Genomic DNA, 24,904 nt, shown 5'->3' on the forward strand with positions numbered 1-24,904 from the left:
CTCATATTTAAATAATAAATCAACAACATTTAAAAAAAAAAATACAGTTACTTCATTGTGTATGCTAAGTGAAAAGCCACGTAAATATTTTTTTACACTTCATGGTTAAGTATATTGATGTAGACACACAAAAAAAACCTGCTTTTCCAGCTGTCCTGTTTTGTTGCGTGAATACTTTACGCCCATAGTGAAAAAGCCACTTCCTAATACCAGCAACTTGTGCGCTCTTTCAAAGTTGGGCAGCAGACTTCGAGGAGGCATTTCTGTCGACTGGTCTCAGAAATGCAGCGAGGAGAGAAGGAAACCTTCGACTAAAGCGGGACGGAGCTCCGTTTTCTCATGCGGCTGCATTAGTTTAAAGTTACCTTTGCAAGCGTACGGTTATGTTAACTAAGCTGCATGTTCCAAGAAGTGACTGTAAACTTCACGCCAGCTGCCTTTGAGGAATATTTTAAAAAACCAAGAGCTTCACGGCGACTTCATCTGGACCATGGTCAGTAATCGATTTACCATCAGTACTGGGGGGGAAACAAAGAAAATCTGTGTAAAAGCATGGCTACTTACTGTGACAGTGTGAAGCTCACCGTGGGACTAATAAGTTACTAAAGGAGAGCCTGCAGCGTCAGCATCTTGTTGTGTGCTTTCAGAGGATTTTTATAGGCTGCCACTTTTGTGTCACCTTTCGCAGGGCTGCAGTAACAAGGTGATGTGGGGGGTGATAGGGGCGGCTGTCGTCATCACGTTAATAACCATTCCAGCAGTTATTTACAACAGTAAGTTAGAGCCTTGGCCCGTGAGTCGCTTTTCTTTTCTTTCTTTTCAAAAAGCAGCTACAGAGGCTACTTCAAAGCAGACTTCTTTCTGTGTTTGCGCATTTCCTATTTGTTTGCTTTATTCAAGCAACGAAGTTGTAAATGCGCAAAAAAAAATGGTCGTCACATATTTTGGAGAGTTGGTATCGTTACATGCAAGTTAAATAAATAATGCACCCCATGTGTATCATTTCAGAATCTGGTGGTAACAAAAGGCCTTTTTCTCTTGATGACTACTTTAATGACACCTTTAGATGGAGAGCCTACAATTTGTATTGGATATCAGGTATCACTGTCAGTCACTTAACCTCTGCTATACCTTCTGATTTTGGTAGCATTAATCTCCACCTTTGATACAAACTTCTTGGAAGCTTATCTATTATCCTTGTTCCTGCAGATAAGGAGTATTTGCATAAAGCAAGAGACGGGAATGTCTTTCTCCACAATGCTGAAACAAAGGAGGAGTCGCTGTATTTGAGCAATTCAACCTTTGTAATATATTTGTACTTAGACCAAATATTTTCCTAATATATACTGTCACGCATGTTAAATAGCCTACTATGTATATTAGTATATGAATTCTGCAACACATCCATAAGTTCATGCAGTCATTTTTATTTCAGGCCCAAGTTGAAGCCACAGATTATTTGCTGTCAGGTGATTATAAATATATCGCCTTTGAAAGCAACTACACAAAGGTGAGGTGTTAAATTTCACCTAGTTACGTTTCTATCTTTATTTGTATTTTTTTTTAAAGCATTATTTTTTTTTCTATTTATTATTATTTCTATAATTCTGCTAATGAAAAACCTCCAAATGAAAGTGTTTGTCGTTAAAATCCTACAGAAATGGAGACACTCATTCAATGCCTTATATTCGATCTATGACAGGGAGAGTTCGTAAGTAGCTGTTTTTTGTGAGTTTTATCAATGAATTTTGGTTCCCACCCCAAATGTATCATCTGTAAAAATGTTTATTCATCAGTTGGTACATTACTATTATGCCTGTATGTGTTCATATTTCATCGTAGAACTTTTGTCACGCCTGCAAATCTTCCACGTGTTGTGCAGTACTTTACCTGGGCACCAACCGGAAACAAATATGTAAGCGCTCACCATGTACTTTTTGTCTCCAGTGAATAATAAGTTGCAATTCGGTTTATCTGAATAAATATTTATTTATAATACTTGTGGCTTATTTTTGTTGCAATAAATTTGTAGCTGTATGTTTATGGTTGAAATCCACTTTTTTTTTTCAGGCCTACATTTCAGACTTCAACATTTTTTTCAAATCCAATGTCAGTGCTGATGAAGCTGTGCAACTGACACACAACGGGAAAAAGAATGAGATCCTTAACGGTGTCCCTGACTGGGTGTATGAGGGTTAGTGACATTATTATTTCTTTTTCAAAAGTGTGCATCTGTATGGGTTAATATTTTTCTCCAATAATTTCAGAGGAGGTGTTTGCATCGAATGGGGCAGTATGGTGGTCCTCAACCGGAAAGTTCTTGGCATATGCAGAGTTTAATAATACAGAAGTTCACAAAGTGGAGTTCTCTTGGTATGGATCTGAGCAATATCCTCAGACAGTGGCCATTCCATACCCAAAGGTGGGATTCTATAACTTTCAAACATGGAATTATGAGCAAAATATAACCATCAATATCAATTTATCATTTTAAATTGTCAAAAATTGTCAGATCTCTTGTTATATATAATTATTTATCACAAATATTATATTTGTATTTGTATAGGCTGGATCACCCCTTACTAAGGTGAAACTTTTTGTTGTCGATACCACAAACCCATCCCACCGCACACAGGTGTTTGCGCCCGCTTCTGTTTCTTCTGGGTCTGTATATTATTTAGCACATGTGTAATCATTTACCGGAAAATGCGATGCCTTCATGGTCTGTCTTATGTGAAAACCTTTTCTCCTTCTGTCGCGTTTACTCAGTGATCACATCTTGTGCTCGGTGACCTGGGTTACAGATATACGCGTTGCAGTGCAGTGGCTCACAAGAAGACAGAATTATGTGGTTGTACAGATCTATGATTTTGATGGAAGTCGCTGGACAGAAAAACAGGTAGCTGTGACTTCTCTGCTGAGGAAATCGTCTTGATGGCCATGCTCTGCTAATTAACTGCAACTGATGTCTTTACTATCTATAGAAATTCGAGCAAACAAGCAAGACTGGATGGGTGGGCCATGTAAGTTTCCAAAAGATTACTGATATAGTTCTTTAAAACCTTACTTTGATGTATCACTATAACGTATTACTTTGTTTTTTCCTTAGTACGTGCCCTTGCCTCTTTTCTTTGCTGAAGATAAGCTTAGTTTCTACAAAGTGATGAGTGACACTAATGGCTACAAACACATTCATTATGTGAAAGATGTAAGTGTTGCAAGTTTTCTTTATGCAGAATGTGTTGCACAGTCATATCAATCATGTGTTTAGATTTTAGTGACTTACTAAAGGAAGCTCTTTAATTAAGGGCAAAGCAACCCCTGTTACCTCTGGGAAGTGGGAAGTTATCTACATAAGCAAATTAACCAAAGATGCCATGTGAGTGATGAATCCATACGTTTATGGGGAAACTGCATAAATCTTAAAAATGTAAGTAAGAATATAAAGACCTGGTGTGTGAAATTCCTTTCTACAGATATTTTGTGAGTAATGAGTATGGAGGAATACCTGTACAGAGAAACCTCTACAAGTAAGGAATTATTCTCATCTGTCCTCTTTTTTTACCAGTTAAAATCTATATGTAGATAATTATATAGGTGACGTGCTGTTTTTTTCATCAGGGTTATGATTGGAAGCAGCCCCTCTGCCCCCCAGTGTCTCACCTGCAACCTGCGTAAGGACAGGTGCCAGTACAACTCAGGTTACTTCAGCTTTGACGCCTCTTACTACCGAATGGACTGCTACGGTCAGTTACCCATTCACATTTTCTCTTACTGTAAGCAATAACTCACCGATTTGGGGTAGTGAACATCTGTGAACACTAATCCTTGCTGAAGGCATGCAGACGATTTGATGTGTAATCCACTTCTATTTGTGTGTATCCTGTTTTGTTTTGTTTTTCTTGAACCAGGACCTGGATTCCCCCTGTACACACTCATGGACAGCAAGGGCTCAGGTGCAGATTCATATAACCCAAACACATTGTTAAATGACTCATTGCACTCACATGGTATACTATTAAAGGATAAGGCTACTGTTTTTGAAGGTGGTCAAATAAGAAGAACCCAGTAAATATTCCAGCAGAATTTTCTTGCTGTAGTTATTCCTTCTGTCCATACAAGCCATTCATATTTTGTGCTTCCAATGGAGTTGATATGGGATCAGATCTCAAGGTAAAAGCGAGGCTTTAATAGTCCAGAAAGTTTTTAAGTATTTAAGATCTCTGTGTTTTTATCTGCATTTGAAAATGTTCTATAAAACGTAGTTAATTTGGTACTGAAAAAGCTGATAGCTGAAAGCCGAAAAGCTCATTTTTAAAGTCCTTTGATTTGATACGTTGTACCACTGAAAGCATATATGTAACTTCACATTAACTTTAGGCTGCAATAAATCTGTAAACCAGCACTAGGTGCTGTTTTGGTTTCATACAGCCAGTAGATCGAATATAGTGGCCCAAGTTCAAGTACTTTTGGCTGCTCTTTTACTTCCCAAGGATTCATGGCAGTAGATGGATCCACATATTTGATTAGACACAGATTTTACACCAGATTCCCTTCCTGACATAATCCTCCCATTTATCGAGGCTTGGGACCAGAACTGGGGGTAAATGGTAAATGGTAAATGGCCTGTATTTGTATAGCGCTTTTACTAGTCCCGCCTAGAGACCCCAAAGCGCTTTACACACCCAGTCATCCACCCATTCACACACACACACTGGTGGAGGCAAGCTACAGTTGTAGCCACAGCTGCCCTGGGGCAGACTGACAGAGTACACTAGCTTTCGAAACTCTGAGGGTGGGTTTGTGTCTCGTCTCAGTTTTGGGAAGCTGTTGCATGTACAGAGAATGTGGTAATCATTGCACCATAAATGCTCTGATGAAGAATGAGTTTTGAATATTTTGTAACGCATTTGCTACATTAAGTTAGACGCAGAGTGGTCTAAACGCGTCACCTCAAGTGCAAAATAAGGAAGGTAATTCACGAAGCTCCCAGAAAAAAGAATAAACAGCAAATCAAAATGTTTCAGAGAAGTTAAGGTTCCTCAATGATGAACACTTTGAAGTATGCACCTTTATGTTTGTTTTATGGACACAACATTGCAGCTACTTTATTTATTTGTTTTCAGAGCTTGCCATTCTTCAAGACAATAAGGACCTGAAAAAGAGTTTGTCTGAATTCCAAATGCCAACAATGAAACATGGCACCTTAAAGATTGGAGGATTTGGTGAGAAATGCATGTTGAAAAATCCATCTCAGAAACTGTTGAAGATTATGGAAATCCTCTGCTTTGTGTTTGAATGTATGTCTAATGTGCTCTTTTTCACATGAGCACACACGATGGTTCTTAGTAACAGCAACATTTTCAGCATAAACAATGGTGAATTACAACTAAGGTTGTATTGCCTGTTTAATGATTGTAAGTCAGTAAGTATATCAGCCATTATATGTGCTGACCAGATGTTTTGTAATGACGTCCTAGTATGTGAAACATCGTTTTCCATCTTCTTTCCTGTGTTTTTGCCAACAGATCTTTGGTATCAAATGATGTTACCACCCAATTTCAAGAATTCTAAAAAATATCCTCTTCTTATTGATGTGTGAGTGAGCAATATTCCAAATTGCATGTGACACCACTAACGTTTACAGAAGTAAATTTACTGTCTTGCTCTCCTTGTGTAGTTATGGTGGTCCGTGCAGTCAGAGTGTGAACTATCGCTTCAAGCTGAACTGGGGCACGTACCTCTCCAGTTCACATGAGATCATCATTGCCAGCTTTGATGGAAGGGGAAGTGGTTACCAAGGGGATGAAATAATGCACTCAATCTATAGACGCCTAGGGACATTTGAAGTGGAAGATCAAATAGCTGCTGTGAGGTAGGTCTGTCTAAACGTTCAATCACCTCTGTGATGAGTGTTGTTCTTTAGCTGTTGTTTGAAGAAATGTAATCTTTTACATACATACAAAAGTCTTCATCTAGATAAATGCCTGGTGTAGTCTGGTTTAACAAATGTGTTTTGCCCCAGATAATAACTGATCTCCCTGTTACAGGAAATTCATTGACATGGGATTTATTGATGAAGGCAGAATAGCAATATGGGGCTGGGTAAGCTGTATTTTATCCTGCTTTTTCCTCTTTCTTTATCTTTATAATCACTTTACATGTTCTTACTAATGCAATCTGTTCTGATCTTCAGTCATATGGTGGTTATGTTTCCTCAATGGCCTTGGGTGCTGGAACTGGACTCTTTAAGTGTGGAATTGCAGTAGCCCCAGTAGCCAAGTGGGACTATTATGGTGGGTGAACATGCATACATAGCCTATCATATACATACTCACCCACCACTTCATTAGGTACACCTTGCCAGAGTAGCTTGGATTCCCTTTTGCTTTCAAAACTGCCTCACTTTTTTGTGGCAAAGATTCAACAAGGTGCTGAAAACATTCCTCAGAGATTTTGGTCCGTATTGATAGGACAGCTTCACACAGCTGCTGCAAAATTGTTGGCATCCATAATGCAATTTGTTGGCATCTCCTGTGCCACCACATCTCAAAGGTGCTCTATTGGATTGAGATCTGGTGACTGTGGAGTGCATCTGAGTGAACTCAGTTAAGTTTTTAAAGAACTATTGCTAACAACTGCTGAAATAATGCTTTATCCTGCTGGATGCAGCCATCAGAAGATGGGCACACTGTGAACATGGTCACCGACCATACTCAGGCAGGCAGTGGAATTTAAATGATGCCCAGTTGGTACTAAGAGGCCCAAAGTATGCCAAGAAAATATTTCCACCACATTACACTACCACCACATTACACTACTGCCTGAGCTGTTGATACAATGAAGGATCCAACTATGCTGCGTCAAATTCTGACCCTACCATCTGAATGTCAAACTACTAATCATGACTCACACCGGACCAAGCAGTATTTTCTTCTGTTGCCCACTTTTGTTGAGCCTTTGTGAATTATAGCCTCAGTTTCTTGTTCTCAGCTGACAAAACTTGTAACCAGTGTGGTCTTCTGCCACTGTAGCCCGTCTTCTTCAAGATTTGATTTGTTGTAAATTCAATGCTCTTCTGTACATGTTTGTTGTAACAAGTGGCTCTTTTAAAGCAGATTCTCATCAGATCTCTTTCATCAACAAGGCATTTTTTACCCTAAAAACTGCTGCTCACTGGATATTTTCTTTTTTAGACAGTGCTCTATAAACCCTAGAGGTGGCTTTATGGGAAAATCCCAGCAGATCAACAGTTTCTGAAACACTCAGACAAGACTGTATGGTATCAACAACCATGCCATGTTCGAAGTCACTTTCATTTACCATCAATATCAGCATGTCATCTTAACAATGTCTGTATGCCTAAATGCATGTGGTTGGGTTGAACGCAAGTGATGCGTCTGTGTTGATGAGCAGTTGAACACATTTAACTATCAAAGTAGCTGCTCAGTGTAATTTTACAGGCTGCTTATTTTCTTGTATGGCCTTCACTTTACATAAGCTGTATTGTAACAGTGTTAGTGACATGTTTAATCCATTACTTTTCTCCACAACTTCAGTGTGATTAATATTTTCGTGCTGAATATAAGAACCTGCCTTATGTGTACAGGGAAGGCAGGAAAGGGCATATTGATGCTGTATCCAAAATTGCTGGCTTGGGCAGTGAGTCACTGACTTTTTTTTTTCACTGCGAAGCTACTCAAAAGTCTTGAATATTCTAAATCTTGTTTTCATTACGACTTTAGTGAAGTCATGATGAAAATGTTTGTAGAATAGTGCTTTCTCAACATCCTCCATCATGCACCAGATGATGCAGTATGCAAAGCAATCATTCTGATTATTCAGCTGACCCACCTAAAGACTGAAATATCATCTTAAGAAATATTTGGCGTGAAAATATATAAAGTCAGTAAAAGCCCAGAAAAAAGTAACAGCATTTGAATTGATTTCAGTGTACATTCAGCAGAATAAGAGAGATGTGTTGTTTTTCCTGCCAAAACCTAACTGTGGTTAACCTACATTACTCACAGTGCCTCCTTATTGCTGTTATTGAACCCTGAGCTTCTGGCCTCAAGTAGAGATAAAAACTAGGATGGTGATTACACCTCTTTGTAACTCTACACTAGTAATTTTGACACGTTCAGCCTTGAAAGTTGATGGAGTTCATCTTTAAGATTTCCTATAGCTTGTAATCATTCAATCTAAACTTTTCCTTCCCTATGTTAAATACGCATGATTTATTTTTGTGTTTCCATTGTATCCACTTTTGCGGTGTTAACTGAGTTTTCTTCCACAGATGCAGTTTACACTGAACGCTACATGGGCAAGCCAACTGAGAATTCCGACTCGTACAAAGTAAATATCATTCAGATTAGCTGTGTGGTGAAGTAAAGGCACATTTCTGCCTTGAGACTGTTGTAATTCTTTTATTTTCTAGAACTCCACAGTGACCTCCAGAGCAAAGAACTTCAAAAATGTTCAATATCTCTTGGTCCATGGCACAGCGGATGGTACGTTCTGTTATTTCTTTCAGTCATTTCTATTTCTGATAAGACCTGAACATGTGGTAGCCCGTTTTCTCAGAGGCGTTCCAGGTAACACAGTAAGCCATGCACAAATAGACTCTGTTTGCCTTGATAGAAACTTGAGCTTTCAGTCACGTAGTAAAAGCTCTGTCTTTCCCGTAGACAATGTCCATTTCCAGCAGGCTGCACAAATCTCCAAAGCTCTGGTGGATGCGCAAGTGGACTTCGAGGTGATGGTAAATATTAGCTTAGGGAAGTGAGGCTAATATTAGGAATGATGTTGTTGATGTAATGAAGATTTCAAATGGAAAAAAAACGTGGTCTATTATAAGCAAAATTAAATCTAAAATAAGTGTGATTTAAGATGTGCACGATGTTATCTGGAATTGACTTATAGTCTATGCACTAATCATATTCTGGTATTGCTTTCAGTGGTACACCGACAAGGACCATAGTCTCAGTGGATCAGCCTATCATCATATATACAGGCACATGAGTCACTTCCTGCAGAAATGCCTCCTTAGTCCCAAATAGATGTGAAGGATGTAACAGCATTTGTAGGCAACAGTTGTTACCACAGTTTCTTTGTCTAATGCATTTTTAATGTGCTTTTTTTAATTATAATATTCTGAAAGCCAGGTTGAACTAATGCAACAAATGTTAGATTGCTCATTTAAATGAGCATCCGTATGTTGTGTGGAATTTTTGCAAAATATGTGATATGCAAAGATACAAGTCCTATCATGCATTTATAGTTTAAAAAATTTTATGTATGTGTGTGCGTGCGTGTGTATGTGTGATTATCATAGCATACATTAACTGCAATGCATTGCACTGATTTGTTGCAAAGTGGAGTCATTTGTGTTATAAGAATATTCAAATAAACTTTTTTCAACATTTAATTGATTCATTGCTTTTCTTTACAAATGGTTCTTTTAATAGGCCAAAAGATTATTACTGATCTCCTTACTGTTCAAACATGCAAATTAAGATTAAAATAAAAACACCCAGTACTAACAATATATAACATTAATGTGTGCTTTGAATTAGGTTTTATTATACAAATTATATAAATTGTGAAAAATATAAAAGAATAATAGGAAACATTATATATCCAAAATGGCCAGCTGTTGAATTCAATCAAACACATACATGGGCATGGATTTATTTGTCAGGGTAGAGGTCATGTTTGTTTTGGACTAAATAAAGCAACAGATTTCACCACCCAGCTGTTATTTTTTAAAAACCCAAAGTCAAATATATTCAGGGGAACAAGGCGGAAGCAGACTAATGGATTGAAAGTAACAGGTGATATGCTAAGGTTTCTGTGACGGTGAAGTCACCTGGGAGAGTGCTCCTCAGCTCCCCTATATAAACGCTGAGCAGATCAAGAGGGGACCATGAAACAGCTTAAGAAGCCAGAGAGAAGAAGAGAAAACTGCCATCCCTCTCTCAAACGCTCAGCAGAAAGAACCACAGGTGAGATGTTTTTGCAGCAATCTAAATGTAGAATATCTTGTTAAATTTTATTGAATGGATTTTTAACGTCACTTTTTCCATAAATTTCTTTTTGTATTTTTTCAGAGGCTCAAACAATGAATAGTGCTCATTCTTTAGCCGGACTCCTGCTCTTCATCATCATTCAAAGCAGCTGGCAGGTTCCTGACCAGGACACAGACCGACACTCTATGTAAGACCAACTTTCAGTCATTTTACACTGCCTCAGACATTAGTAGTAGTAGTAGTAGTATTACTATTAGTCTCATGTGCTGCATTAATGGAGCAGCTGTTGGCAAAATGAAAAAAATGATCCACAGTGTTGATAGCCCGTGTAATTTATAAAGTGTAATTTAAATCAAAATTTGATTAGCACACTTATTAATTAATAATAAATAATTATAAATTAATGTTTTTTGCTTGAATTTAATGCTAAACAATGTTATATTGTTATTATATACCTATATCTACTGATCTATTGATCTATCGATCTATTGATCTATCGTTCTATCAATCGGTTGATTGATTGATTGATTGATTGATTGATTGATTGATTGATTGATTGATTGATATAACTCCAGATTTCTGAGAAGTATGAAGTATATATGAATAGTCATGGACAGATGAGAAGAATGATGCAGAATAAAGAATAAAGAGTTAACTTGTAAGAAGCAGGGGACTCCAGGCTATTGCAATGGTGAGCGTACATTAGCTCTGTTCACTTTCATAATGCATCACTTTTTTAGGCTATTGACTGAAAACTCCATCCTCAACGAACCCATTGAGATCCAAAACATGAAGAGACATTCAGAGGGAACATTTTCCAACGACTACAGCAAATACCTGGAGACAAGAAGAGCACAAGACTTTGTCCAGTGGCTGAAGAACTCAAAGAGGAATGGGTGAGTGTCACAGTTTTTTGGGGTTTTTTGTTTTTTTAAAGACACAAATTTGTAAGTTTGTGCCTTTAAATTTGTAAAAGACAGTCTAAAGTCTAAATATAACTGCATTCATTCTGTTGATTGCTTCTCTTGTTTCCGTTTGTGATTTTAACCTAAATCAAAATGATTCCAAGTCATGTTCAATGTACCCATGTGGATTTGGTTTTTTTTGGTCTGTTGCACCACAGTTACATATGCAGCTATTGTGACTTCTTCACACAGGAGACGCCATGCAGACGGCACTTACACCAGCGATGTGAGTTCCTACCTGCAAGACCAGGCAGCCAAGGAGTTTGTGTCCTGGCTGAAGACTGGCCGAGGGAGAAGAGATTGAAGAGATCCAGCTTTTGCCATTTCCCAAATTAATGCAACTATTCTCACTGACTCTGTGCCATTATATGTTTTGCAGTCTGTACTAGACTTTTTTCTTGGTAAGATATTAAATGCCCTCACAAGAAGCCCGGTTGGCCTTAAATTGCTAAAGGAAATTTTAAAATGTGTCAGATATGTGTCAGATGTCTGATCAAGCGTTCATGACATGATTTATTCAGTTTTTTTTCCTTCATTTTTAAAATCACATTATTGGTTTAAACTTCAAGTTTATTAATTACATCTGTCAATAGTCTAATGCTTTTTTCTTATTATTCAGAAAAAAAATACATTTAGTTTTCAATAAAGAAATATGTACAATCCATGGCTTCCCTTTCTAAATACTTGAATCCAATGAGGTGGTTTAACAAGTCTTAGCATGAGGTCTAGAAGTCAGAGAATATATAAATATCATGCTTTAGACAAAAGATACACTCATTATTGGCCATCAAGAACAGAACAAAAGTTGTGTGGTCATTTGAATCAATATTCGCTGACTAGTGAATAAGTCATATATAAGCACGACATAACATTTTGGTCCAGTGATATAGTCACTGGCTTAAAAAAAATGTGATTTGATTGTTTGCACCACTGTCACCTTCCCTTAATCCTTGTGTTTATGGAGGTAGAAGAAAAATCAATGAACACGTTACTCCAGAGGGAGAAATAAGCTGTGGTATTTTTTACCAGGTAAAATGATGATATGTCACCTGTCAGCTGTTCACTGGAGGAGGATTTTCAAGCAATGCGCAGACTGCACACCAAGGATGGTTATGCTAAATGAAAGAAAATCATGTCAATCACATAAGTACCTCGTTGGGAGAAATGACTGGGTCGACACTCTTGAGTTCCTCCTGGCACTGAGACAAAACAGTAATTTGCATGAGCCAGCAGCTTGACACGCTTTGGGATAGGCCACCTCTCTAAGCTGTCATCTGTAGCACATCAAACCATCTGTTGATTACAGTAATCCTCAGCCCATTCAAGTTTACTTGTGAGCCAAAATTTGTCAAGGTTAAAAACGGGCAAATGTTTTCAGCATCACTGACACTGGATATCTCTGCCCTATCCTTGATAACCTACACTGGTTTTTACGTTTTTATCTCTATGTAAAGCTCATTGTTAAGAGCGTTGTGTTAGCATACAATAAAATGCATTGTTTAACACTAATGATCAAATGTGTTATATAAGTAAAATTGCCAATGGCATTTCAAATGAAAGCATTATGTGCAGCAAACTAATATTATCTATCGCTCCTCTGACATCTTGTTAAATCAAGATATAGTATATATGTAAGTTTTGAGTGTGTGTATGTATGGATATACGAGTATGTTTGTGCCTGTATACATGTATAGTACACATCAATATATGTGTAAATGTGTTTATATTTTTATATATGTATGTAAACAGACATTTTATTTTATTCCATAATATTGCCTCACGTGTTAATAATATGCTTTATTAGTACACTATATCCTATAACCGAGGAAAAAGAGTTTTGACATTGAACTTTTTTGGTGATTTCCTTCCTCTGAAGAAGGCCACCCAAACACATGAGACATCAATGGAAAGCCCAGGATGCCCATCCATTCGCTTCCGCTTATCCTTTTCAGGGTCGCGGGGGGCGCTGGAGCCTATCCCAGCTGTCATAGGGCGAGAGGCAGGGTACACCCTGGACAGGTCGCCAGTCTGTCGCAGGGCCAACACATAGGGACAGACAACCATTCACACTCACATTCACTCGCACATTCACACCTAGTGGCAATTTGGATTATCCAATTAACCTATCCCCACAAGCTGCATGTCTTTGGACGGTGGGAGGAAGCCGGAGTACCCGGAGAGAACCCACGCAAACACGGGGAGAACATGCAAAGTCCACACAGAAAGACCCCGGCCTGATGGTGGAATTGAACTCAGGACCTTCTTGCTGTGCGGCAACAGTGCTAACCACCGTGCCACCGTGCTGCCGCCCAGGATGCCCTGTATTTAATACATCAGGACTTACTAGGGTAGCTCAAATAAGTCAGAAGGCACAGACCAAATAAATCCATTACAAAGGACATAAATGAATAGACTGGTCCTCAGGAGGATATATAGGATATATATAACAATATTAGTCATCACAAGAATATATTAGCATATGCCCACAAATACAACAAGTACAACCCACTATATGCATGCATATATAAATCTGGGACATCTTTGCCCCTGGTATCTCCCAAGGAAGTTGGTCCTAGGTGAACAGCCAGACTAGGTGCAATTTACAAAACCTTTATGGAAAAGTCAACAAGAGACCAAGTTACCTCACCTAGATTGGGGAGAGGCTCAGCAAGCATCTTGTGGTTGAGTCTTAGCTCATGAGGCCTGACTAGGTTCAGCCAAAATGAGCTACATGCAATGTAAGACTTCCAGGGATTAGAAGAAAGAGTGAGCATATTTTTTCCATATTGGCTTCTCTTGATTGGCTCATTGTTAAATCCAGAATCAAATTTAAATTTAAAATCCTTATCATGACATACAAGGTCTTTAATGATCAAGTCCCATTTTATCTTAAAGACCTCATGGTACTAAATCACCCCAATAGAGCAGTTGGATCTCAGACTGCTGGTTTATTTGTGGTTGCTAGGGTATTTAAATTCTAGTGTATCTACCATAGTTGTAGGTAAATATAATTACATTCTAATTACAGATAAAATTTTATTCAAAAATTAAATTAAATAATTATTTAAATCTAGAAAAATGAAAACTCTAGTCACCGACCTTATTATAAAATGCTATGAATGTTCTCAAAATTTCAAATTCTAAAATTCACTCAAAGCTTTTGCAGTTATTCAGTGTTTAGTGCATCAAGTTTTGCTAAATCAAAAATGATAAACAGAGAAACAGAATTGTTGACTTCCTTAAAAATTTTCATTTGAGCGTAAGTTTGACTTTGACAAGATAAACAAGAATGCTTATAGAAATTTATTTAGTGTAGCACACTGACAAGTTATACATAAAACTATTATTTGATTTTAAAAATTGAGTAACCCTCAATTCTTCATTGAAATGCAACAGTAGATGGCTAGATGCCTTTAAAATTCATGATTCATAACTTTATACAACCATTAAACACAGGATACTTTGAGTATAGTTTACATTTACAATAAAAACAATATGCACACACACACACACGTCTTTGTTAGACTACCATGTATTTTGTAGCAAACACAAAACAAATATAAAATAAATACCATAAAATAAATGACAATATAAATATAGCTAAATATTTTCTCATACAAATTATTACCATTTTGGTACAAAGAGCTATTGCTTTTGGTTCCACAAAATTAAAATCATTACGTAAAATTCAAAATGGTCCCATTCCAAAAACAGCAGAAATATATGCTTCTGTGGTTTACATTCAAACAGTATATAGGGTTAGATGTTAACAACAAGAGAAAATTAGATAGCAGGTTCTATTAGTTCATAATAACCGGGATACATCAGATAAAGCAGTTTTTTACTTACAGAGATCTGCAAAACTAAACTTGAAGGATTGATGATATGAAACACACAATGTAGATTTGTTTGAAAACACAGACGGAACAATGACAAAGACTCGTAATGCTGTCCACACTGACTTCCATCTTCTCCAGCTTTTATTTGTAGTTGTGGAGAAAAGCTGAGAGCGGTGTAACTATCAGAATCCAAAGAGAAAAGATATAAAAATGTGTAAAAGTAGTAAATATGTAAACATAACCATCTTTAAATCGACGGCTTACCTAAAGTGATTTTGTATATTCCTTTTCTCTGACTCATGGTGTTATTTATCCATCTGAATGTTAGTGATGTCATTCACCTATTTCCTTTCTGACTTTTGAATATGATAAAATAAAAGGTACTAGTCTCATGGAGCTACAAGAACAAAATAAATAAATAAAAACACTGTACCTAACCAACATCAGCTGTCTTTGGCGATGACAGTTTTGCCCACAGTGTGCTCATATTACAATCATGTAAGGCTCAAAAAATTTCTAACTTGATGGTCTTTTTGCAAAAAAGCCCCGAGGTGCCCCAGATCCATATACATTTTTTTGTTTGTTTTTCTGTCACAAAATAATCAGCTGTCATTCACAACATCTGGCGCCCTCTATCATCCACAACAGGCCATGATATTGTGTTAACCTTGGACAAAATTAATGAAAAATACAAGTATGCAAAGTAAAGGAACTTCAAAGGATTGTGGCTATTTAGCTCTTAGAGGTATTTATGGCTCAGGACGTGGAGTGGGCCGACTTTTAATCAGAGGTTCATGGTGAGATCCCTGGATCCTCCAGTCTGCATGGAAGAGTTACTAAAACCTGAGTTGTCCCTAATCCATTCATCAGTTTGGCTGTGTGTGAGAATAAATGTGTGTGTGATTGGGTGAATGAGGCTTGCAATAAAAAGCACTAAGAGTGCTCAATTAGAGTAGACAAATGTTATTTAAGAGCCAGCCCATTTACCCTTAAGAAAAACACTTAACATGAAACTTCATCAGAAATGCTTCAATTTGCTAGAATGAAATAAAAAAGTGATGAAAAAAGGCCATGTGGTAAAAAGAGAGATGGATAAAGTGATGCACCCATCATGCCTAGTGTACACGACAAAAGCCTGTGGGTCATTGTTATGATCTGGTCTAGGTGAGGTCAGCTAATTATCTGGGCATATTCTAAGATGACACTGCCAGGATTCATCAACCAGAGTGAAAGGGTGTTTCAGGGAGCTTAAGACATCATTTTCACACATGGACCGGCCACCACAGAGTCCAGACCTTAACACCATTGAGAATCATTTGGGATTTGCCAGAGGAGACTTTACGCAGCGGTCTGACTTCCATCATCAATATGAGATCTTGGCGAGAAATTAATGCAACTCTGGACAGAAATAAATGTTGTAAAATTGCATGAGCTTATCGAAACAATGCCAGAGTGAAAGGCAGTCCAATAAAATATTAGAGTGAGAATTTTTTTTTGTTAGATTTTTTTAAGCCTGAGAACATATTTTGCAAAATTACTGTATTAAATCTTAAAATCCTGAAACATACATTATTCTATTTTTGAATTTGGAATAAAAATTCGCAATAAAAAGTATTGCCATCACTGTCACTATAAAGGGTGGGTGGGATCATAGCATTAAGTCTAAACTTCATCCTGTTCCTTTTGAGCATCTAAACTGTGCCATGTATAGAAATATTCTTCTACGTGTAATTGCATGAAAACTGTCGTGAGTGCCAACATCTATGTGGCATATACAATGTAACGTATCATGGCATCATGCTAAAATAATAATTGTAGCATATATATATATATATATATATATATGTGTGTGCATCCACACACATACACAAATATATATATATATATATATATATATATATATATATATATATATATATATATATATATATATATATATATATATATATAAAACACCCAGCACGCCCCTGCGGGCGGTTTATCCTTCAAGCTCGGGTCCTCTACCAGAGGCCTGGGAGCTTGAGGGTCCTGCGCAGTATCTTAGCTGTTCCCAGGACTGCGCTCTTCTGGACAGAGATCTCCGATGTTATTCCCGGGATCTGCTGGAGCCACTCGCCTAGCTTGGGAGTCACCGCACCTAGTGCTCCGATTACCACGGGGACCACCGTTACCTTCACCCTCCACATCCTCTCGAGCTCTTCTCTGAGCCCTTGGTATTTCTCCAGCTTCTCGTGTTCCTTCTTCCTGATATTGCTGTCATTCGGAACCGCTACATCGATCACTACGGCCATCTTCTTCTGTTTGTCTACCACCACTATGTCCGGTTGGTTAGCCACCACCATTTTGTCCGTCTGTATCTGGAAGTCCCACAGGATCTTAGCTCGGTCATTCTCCACCACCCTTGGGGGCATCTCCCATTTTGACCTCGGGACTTCCAGGTTATACTCGGCACAGATGTTCCTGTACACTATGCCGGCCACTTGGTTATGGCGTTGCATGTATGCCTTGCCTGCTAGCATCTTGCACCCTGCTGTTATGTGCTGGATTGTCTCTGGGGCATCTTTACACAGCCTGCACCTGGGGTCTTGCCTGGTGTGATAGACCCCAGCCTCTATGGATCTTGTACTCAGAGCTTGTTCTTGTGCTGCCATGATTAGTGCCTCTGTGCTGTCTTTCAGTCCAGCTTTGTCCAGCCACTGGTAGGATTTCTGGATATCAGCCACCTCCTCTATCTGCCGGTGGTACATACCGTGCAGGGGCCTGTCCTTCCATGATGGTTCCTCGTCTCCCTCCTCTTTCTTGGGTTTCTGCTGCCTGAGGTATTCACTGAGCACTCGGTCAGTTGGGGCCATCTTCCTAATGTATTCTTGGATGTTCGTTGTCTCATCCTGGACTGTGGTGCTGACACTCACCAGTCCCCGGCCCCCTTCCTTCCGCTTAGCGTACAGCCTCAGGGTGCTGGATTTGGGGTGAAACCCTCCATGCATGGTAAGGAGCTTTCTTGTCTTTATGTCAGTGGCTTCTATCTCCTCCTTTGGCCAGCCTATTACCCCAGCAGGGTACCTGATCACGGGCAGGGCGTATGTGTTGATGGCCCGGATCTTGTTCTTACCATTCAGCTGACTCCTCAGGACTTGCCTGACCCTCTGCAGGTACTTGGTGGTTGCAGCTTTTCTAGCGGCCTCTTCATGGTTCCCATTCGCCTGTGGGATCCCCAAGTACTTGTAACTGTCCTCTATGTCTGCAATGTTGCCTTCTGGTAGTTCAATCCCCTCAGTTCTGACTACCTTCCCTCTCTTTGTTACCATCCGACTACACTTCTCCAGTCCGAACGACATTCCAATGTCATTGCTGTATAGCCTGGTAGTGTGGATCAGTGAATCGATGTCTCGTTCACTCTTGGCATACAGCTTGATGTCATCCATGTACAGGAGGTGGCTGACAACTGCTCCGTTCTGTAGTCGGTATCCGTAGCCAGTCTTGTTAATGATCTCACTGAGGGGGTTCAGGCCTATGCAGAACAGCAGTGGGGACAGAGCATCTCCTTGGTAGATCCCGCACTTGATGGTGACTTGTGCTATGGGCTTGGAGTTGGCCTCTAGTGTTGTACGCCACATCCCCATTGAGTTCCTGATGAAGGCTCTTAGGGTCCCATTGATCTTGTACAATTCTAGGCATTCCAGTATCCAGCTGTGGGGCATTGAGTCATAGGCCTTCTTGTAATCAATCCAGGCAGTGCACAGGTTGGTCAGTCTGGTCTTGCAGTCTCGGCTGATTGTTCTGTCTACCAGTAGCTGGTGTTTTGCGCCTCTGGTATTCTTGCCAATTCCTTTCTGTGTCCCGCTCATGTATATATAACTAGTTCCTGCACTGGATTTACAAGTATGAAAATGTTGCAAATATGCAATGCAAATATTCTTACCATATTGTTTTCTTTTTGAAGTATCTCAACCACTGGCATTCCAAGTATTTCCAAAAGAACCTTTGGACATTTCATCTGTGATGTTGATGATGGGTATTCCTCTAAAAAATACAACACACAAATTGACTTATATAGTCCATATGAATATCAACATTTACAAAAGCATTTAAATGCTGCCCCGAAAACTTACTTATACCCTTCTAATGGCACTTGCTCTACTCCGTCATCTTCTGCCAATATACTCTGCTCCTCGTCCTCCTGAAGGTTTAATAAATGAAAGCAACTCATTGTAAAGCCATGTAAATAGTAACAAAATATTAGTACATTGCCATTTGTTTAGGAAGGAAGGGAAAAAACACCTCTTCAGCATCCTCTAGTTTCTTCTTCTTGCTTTCTGGCATGAGGTCATCCAACCAGCTTAGCTCTCTCTTGGTGAAGATACAGTCCATCAGTTTCCTGATAAACACCAAAGCCAACACCTACAGAAGTGCCACAGAAGAACAAACAGATGACTCAAGGAACCATTTTAATAACGAAGGACACTGTGCTGAGGAGCTAGATCTATTTATTTTAATATGAAGCAAAGTATGTAAGAAACTTAACATATACAGCATTTTTTATGTATGATCTGATATCCTTGTATTGGTGTTCCTACGTCATCATAACAGTGTTGGTCCAGAATCAACAATGAAACTGACCAGTCCCTGTCTGGGCTTTTAATAGCATTAGCCAAGAGGTTAGCCAATGCTATTGAAAGCTATTACAAGCAAACCGACATGAGTGACTTAAATTTGCTGTATATTTGTCATATTGGATAAATTAATAAAGAAAACACTTGGAACACTTGTTCCAGGAGAGAGGTTTATATAAACAAATGCATTTTTTTCTTCCTCAATTTTTCAACACTGTAACTGAAAACCAGTTTCATGATGATGGTGCAGGAACAACACCAACACAGGGATATCAGATACATCATCACAGATCATTTTCGACCATGTGCATCAATGCTTTCACACGCTCTTTTTCCCTTCTGGTTTTCCTAAAGGTTGTAGCCCCAACCAATATATTTGAGTGTGAGGAAAATGCGCTGTTTACTGACCATCATAGGAAACACAATAGCAGCCCTGGATGTCTTAATGGTCCACAGAAGAACCAAACAGCTGAGCTGGATGATGGTGAAGAGGTGCACCTTCCTCAGGGGTACATGTCGTAGGTAGATGAAATCGGGCTGGTGCTTGGCTGGCATACCGAACAATCTGAGACGGTCATAAAACTGCAAAGGAAAGGTAATTATTCTTATTTACTATACTTATTTACTTCTTGATTAAAAATAGTCCAAATGTGAGCATTATTACTATAAAATCACAACACATGGAAGGTTAAGATTAATCACTCTCTGTCTACAATGCAATCTCATGATTTCGGTTTTAAAGTTAGACATTTTAGGTATGATTGAGTCTCACCCCAGAGGCCATAGACAGCTGTTTTAATCCTGATTAAACATACAATTTCCCCCTTTCCCACAAAGGAGCTTTAAGGTTATATAAATCTTCTTGAGAGCTTCTGAGAGCATCAGCTGTTTATAAAGCCTATACTTAGAAAATCAGAGTAAGGTTTAGATGTGCAGTATAAGTTTATAATGAACAACCTATAGATATAACACTGCTTTATTTTTTTTTAGGTCAAACAGCTAAGCTTTTATAAACCAAAAATAAATTGCCTTTTAAGCGTCAAAAGCCAAGCAGACTAGACTCCTGACAAGCTTGTGCAGAAAGTCTAACACTAAGGCAAGTGAAAAGTTTCTCTGTGAATGTGTAGCAACAATAAGTCAGACCACTGAAAAGAAGTTTAAAAAGGCAACTGTTAAAAATAGTGAAAATAAGCACTATTTTAGTGAGCTCCCATCATTTTAAGATGGGAACACGCTAGAGACCAATTAGCTCTTCTTATCTGGGCAGCCAGACAATATGGAGGCGATCCCCTATGATGGCTAAGCAAGAATGTAAAGCCTACACAGATTATCCTATAGGAAAAATAACACATGTTATTTTCTCACATGCATAATTTCAGCAAATAAATTACATATTACTGTGAAATTCCAACAACTTTTACCTGAATGCCTCTGAGAGAAGATGCTCCCATATACAGGAATACTCCATACAACACAGGCATGGGTATGAACTGAAAATCAACAATAGAGAAATATATTTCATACAGTTCCTGAGGGATACTTGGAAAAATTAAGTGTAAACACAAAAACCTGTGTATGTTTCAAATGCTTTAAGGCGTTGAAAATAGCGATATAAAACAGTAAGCATCTTTGTAACTCAAGTCACATTTAATAATACTGTGATCATAACTGCAGAATGAGTTCAAACGAGCGTCTCACCTTGAGCACTGATGTCATGAAGACCGAGCACCCCATAAGAGCAAAGATCATGAGCCCGGTAAAGCGCTGCTCTCTGATACCAAGGAACTTGGGCTGCTCCCCGGGAGCTGAGCACTCGGATTCAAGTTTCAGGCTGTTGACGTGGGTGATGGAGAGGACGGTGGCTGCTACAAACCATGGCAACCCCATCAAAGAGCAAACACCTAGCATAACCCCAACCATGAACAGATCTAGATGATATCCACAGCCTTTCTAGAGAGGGGAGATACCGGTTAATAAAGTTAAAGTTGAGCTGTTTTGATGCAGTTCAGCAAGATATTATGCAACTCATTTGCAGTCTGTAGGAAAGCAGGAAAGTACCTTGAGTTTGTGTTCCTTTCTGTTGATTATGACAGCCGTGATCTGCTGGTCCATGAAGATAAGGATGGTACAAAGCATAGCTGGCACCACCGTTATGACTGCTGTCCACCAGGGGTTAGGCCCCAATGGGGTGATGAACCAACCTCTATCATCTCTTGTTGGCTAATGAGAAAATATTGCGTTTGGTTAGGTGATTACATTAAAATAGCATGTCAAGAGTAATTTTAAAGGAATTCTCATAGCAAGTGATGGGGAGTCATAATCTCCATTCTCTGTCCTCGTGTATTTAAATTGTGTATTCACTGTGTATTGGGATGTGCATTCCCCCATCCCTTAAAGTCACCATAGATGGGTATCTTCTTCTGGCCAGTAAGGGCAGCAACATATGCAAACCCAGTTCTGAAAAAGTTGGGATGTAGTGTAAAATGTAAATAAAAAGAGAACAGAATAATTTTCAAATCTCATAAACCCACATTTCATTCACAATAGAAGATTAAAAACATATCTAGTGTTTAAACTAAGCAAATATTAGGTCATTCTGAACTTGAGACATGACCATGTTTATCAGTGTGTAGGATCCCCTCTTCTTTTAACATCAGTAAACATCTGGGAACTGAGGAGACCAGCTGCTGAACTTTATGGTAAATGACTGTTCCCCCATTCTAGTCTGATGTAGAGCTAGGTCAGACTAGATCAGTCCTGGGTCTTCTTTGTCATGTTTTTGCTTCATTATTTGTTTGTTTCATTTGTTTACATGCTCCGAATGTTTTCATATGGTGAAGGGTCTGGATTGCAAACAGGCCAGTTCAGCACCCAGACTCATCTACTGTGAAGCAATGCTGTTGTAATACCCGCAGTATGCACTTTAGCACTGTTTTGCTGAGATATGTCCTCCCTGAAAAAGATGTCCTCTAGATAGGAACATATGTTGCTACAAAACCTGTATACACTTTTCACCACTGATGGTGCTTTTCCACAGGTGGAAGCTGCCAGTTCCATAGGTGCCAATGCTCCCCTGTACCAGTATCAGAAATGCAGGCTTTTGGAAATGAGCACTGATAATAAGCTGGATGGTCCCTCTCCTCTTTAGTCTGCAGGATGCAAGGTCCATGTTTTCCTAAGACAATAATGATTTTCAGCCTTGACATGATTTTTCAAGATTCCTGGAGTCTTTTCATGGTGTTATACTGTAGATGTTGACATTTTAAGTTGGGAAACATGTTGGAGAATGATGAACTCTGCCTGACTACATTGCTTTTTTTTTTCTTTGTTTTTCAAGTCGTTTTGCTTTAGTACCGCTTGAACCCTTTTGTCACCCCCGCTGCAACTTTTTTTGAGATGTGCTTCCTACTTTACACATCGATGTGTTTCTTTTCTCTATTTTTAATTAAATAAGGGGCTTACGAGATTTGCAAATAGTTTTATTCTGTGTCCAAACGTTTTCAGAACAGGGGTTGTGTGTGTGGGTATGTGTGTGCTGTTTTGAGATAGACTTGTGTATATTTAATCTTTCATTTTGAAGGTTGAACTGAACAATTTATTGTATGCTCTGGCTCACCTTAAACACACTGGGAACTTTCAGTTTTGGAGATGGGACCCCTAAGGCATAGTCAACCAAGACCATGGTTAGGATAGTGATGAAAACAGCAAAGTCACTGATAACGGACCTGACCTAAATAAAACAAACCAAAAAAATAGAGGGGTGTTTGTTAAAAAAAAAAAAAAAAACTTAAAACAATCCATAAATGTATGGGTTTCATTAATACTAATTAATAGAAACCAATCAATTGAGTCACTACTGCCTTTTAATCATGCTATACTTAAGTATGACCACTAGAGTGTGCCACTGCATTGTGCAACAAAAGTAAAGACATGCTAAGTTAGTGACAACTAGTACCTTTCTCTTGATGATTCAGTCATAATCTTGACACACTATCACAATTGATAACAGACTGTGGACAGTACCTTGGTGGGAAAGTAGTTGCTGAACTTGAACTCCTTGAGGAAAGCTGACATGAAGACCGTGGAAAAGAAGAGAATGACACACCAGAAGAGAACGTCAGGAACGTAGGGTCCTTGAGGTCCACAGGCACTGCCCACAAACTCCCCACGATTTTCAATACAGCCCTGCAGAGAACAAGGCACAACTATTCGTTACAGGGTTTATGAACTCCCATGTCTACAAAAAACTTTCAAAATGTGCTTTTACAGTGATTTGCAGTGCAGTTTGAGTAATCCAATATAATCCAACACACATGCCCTTAATCTGCTCTATCTCTCCCATCTGGAAAAGGATGTCACTTTAAGGTGGAAAAACTAAATAAATGCTTTTCAAACTTGTCCCCATGTAAATCAGTATTTAAATATGTCTTATATGCATATAAAACTACCATAACTAACAGATTTGTTCATGCTTTGCTTTTTGGTTTTGTTTTGTTTTTTAATACTTTTTAGTGGTTCAGTAATACCTTGACCTCCAGTGCTTCCCAATAGATTTCTGTAGCAGTGATGTTGTTCATCTCCCAGTACTTCAGGGTGCCATTGGTGGGGTCAGAAGGCTCAACGCATGAACATCTGTGGTAGCACATGAGCATCTGGGTAAGTTAATAATCCGTCATCATGGATTTACTGTATGGCTAAGAAATGGTCAAAATTATTCCTGCATTACTCTAAACAGCCCATGCTATGAGAATTAATGTCCACGTACGAGTACAAGGTGAGTTTGTCCAGGTTGTTGTTCTTATTAAAGGGATAGTGTTTCCCCAGGTGGATGAGTTTCTCCAAGGCCTCGTAGATGAAAATGATGCAGATGAGTGAGGCAAAGGCTTCCTCTGTAAAACGTGTGATGTAGCAAACGAGGGAACTGGCATCTGTGGCCACCAGCAGAATACAGAGGAAAGCTGTCCACAGGCCGATACAGGTCCTCAGTGACAGATAGGACAAGCCATACTCCCTATGTTGAGATTAACAAGAACAGTTGTCTTTGAAATATTGCGAATTAGAGGAAAATCAATATTAAAATAAAACTGCATGCTTTTTGTCCATGAGATCAATTCATGGCCAATACATTCATTTTCAAGTCAGACAATGTAACAAAACAAAATTCGACATTTGTCAAGGAAAAAAAACATACTTGCAGAATTTGAACAATATCTTTTCAAAAACAAGCACAGGCCCCGTGCTCCCCAGAATGGTAAGGGGCTGCCCGGCAAACAGGGAATAGGCAATTCCAGTCAGTGAGGCTCCAAACAGTGACTCAATTGCACTCTGGGGGATGGGAAAGGACAAAGAAATTACTAATGGATATATATGCTGAAAAGGGATTCATGATGTTGAACTACAAGTATTGTCTAGTGAAACTCTACTACAGTGTGAAGCTAGTCTTTACAGAACAGCGTGAA

General features: G+C 38.8%; 3 protein-coding genes across 4 annotated transcripts in view; 2 read left to right on the forward strand and 1 right to left on the reverse strand.

The window, feature by feature from the left end:
* Positions 1–229: 229 nt before the first annotated feature.
* On the forward strand, positions 230–9,427 carry fap (fibroblast activation protein, alpha). The gene is made up of 26 exons (XM_085248402.1): positions 230–493; positions 689–773; positions 1,009–1,098; positions 1,210–1,304; positions 1,436–1,510; positions 1,659–1,711; positions 1,843–1,915; positions 2,071–2,194; positions 2,268–2,422; positions 2,567–2,664; positions 2,770–2,899; positions 2,985–3,023; positions 3,110–3,208; positions 3,309–3,379; positions 3,477–3,530; positions 3,622–3,746; positions 3,912–3,956; positions 5,127–5,225; positions 5,529–5,598; positions 5,681–5,875; positions 6,051–6,105; positions 6,197–6,296; positions 8,297–8,355; positions 8,438–8,510; positions 8,688–8,761; positions 8,958–9,427. Exons 1-26 carry the CDS (start codon positions 491–493, stop codon positions 9,057–9,059), a joined length of 2,241 nt encoding a protein of 746 aa, XP_085104528.1. The 5' UTR covers positions 230–490; the 3' UTR covers positions 9,060–9,427.
* A 498-nt stretch (positions 9,428–9,925) lies between these two features.
* Positions 9,926–11,739, forward strand: gcgb (glucagon b). The gene is made up of 4 exons (XM_085249032.1): positions 9,926–10,004; positions 10,110–10,215; positions 10,769–10,924; positions 11,186–11,739. The coding sequence occupies exons 1-4, from the start codon at positions 9,926–9,928 to the stop codon at positions 11,295–11,297; spliced, it is 453 nt and encodes a 150-aa protein (XP_085105158.1). The 3' UTR covers positions 11,298–11,739.
* A 2,544-nt stretch (positions 11,740–14,283) lies between these two features.
* slc4a10b (solute carrier family 4 member 10b) overlaps positions 14,284–24,904 on the reverse strand; it is a 33,790-nt gene continuing 23,169 nt past the window's right edge. For both annotated transcript variants that reach the window (XM_085250183.1, XM_085250184.1), the window contains 13 exons: positions 24,637–24,770; positions 24,211–24,456; positions 23,972–24,077; positions 23,469–23,630; positions 23,062–23,175; positions 21,504–21,665; positions 21,144–21,395; positions 20,867–20,935; positions 19,854–20,027; positions 19,114–19,233; positions 18,945–19,012; positions 18,755–18,855; positions 14,284–15,011 (listed from right to left, as the gene is read on the reverse strand). In XM_085250183.1, the coding sequence (XP_085106309.1) occupies positions 18,780–18,855; positions 18,945–19,012; positions 19,114–19,233; positions 19,854–20,027; positions 20,867–20,935; positions 21,144–21,395; positions 21,504–21,665; positions 23,062–23,175; positions 23,469–23,630; positions 23,972–24,077; positions 24,211–24,456; positions 24,637–24,770 (1,683 nt within the window). In that variant the 3' untranslated portion in view covers positions 14,284–15,011; positions 18,755–18,779. The remainder of the gene's footprint in view (positions 15,012–18,754; positions 18,856–18,944; positions 19,013–19,113; positions 19,234–19,853; positions 20,028–20,866; positions 20,936–21,143; positions 21,396–21,503; positions 21,666–23,061; positions 23,176–23,468; positions 23,631–23,971; positions 24,078–24,210; positions 24,457–24,636; positions 24,771–24,904) is intronic.

Source organism: Mchenga conophoros, linkage group LG16 (genome assembly GCF_057382185.1).
Source record: "Mchenga conophoros isolate Kocher_MC1m ecotype Shallow Benthic linkage group LG16, M_conophoros_male_GT1.1, whole genome shotgun sequence".
Classification (NCBI taxonomy): domain Eukaryota; kingdom Metazoa; phylum Chordata; class Actinopteri; order Cichliformes; family Cichlidae; genus Mchenga; species Mchenga conophoros.

Excerpts from the sequence above, each read along its gene's own strand:
- fap (XM_085248402.1), top strand. Across the intron at positions 774-1,008 it reads TCCAGCAGTTATTTACAACA|AATCTGGTGGTAACAAAAGG; the intron begins GTAAGTTAGAGC and ends GTATCATTTCAG. Across the intron at positions 8,511-8,687 it reads GGTCCATGGCACAGCGGATG|ACAATGTCCATTTCCAGCAG; the intron begins GTACGTTCTGTT and ends TCTTTCCCGTAG.
- gcgb (XM_085249032.1), top strand. The coding sequence starts at position 9,926 with ATGAAACAGCTTAAGAAGCCAGAGAGAAGAAGAGAAAACTGCCATCCC. Across the intron at positions 10,216-10,768 it reads GACACAGACCGACACTCTAT|GCTATTGACTGAAAACTCCA; the intron begins GTAAGACCAACT and ends TCACTTTTTTAG. Across the intron at positions 10,925-11,185 it reads AAGAACTCAAAGAGGAATGG|GAGACGCCATGCAGACGGCA; the intron begins GTGAGTGTCACA and ends TTCTTCACACAG.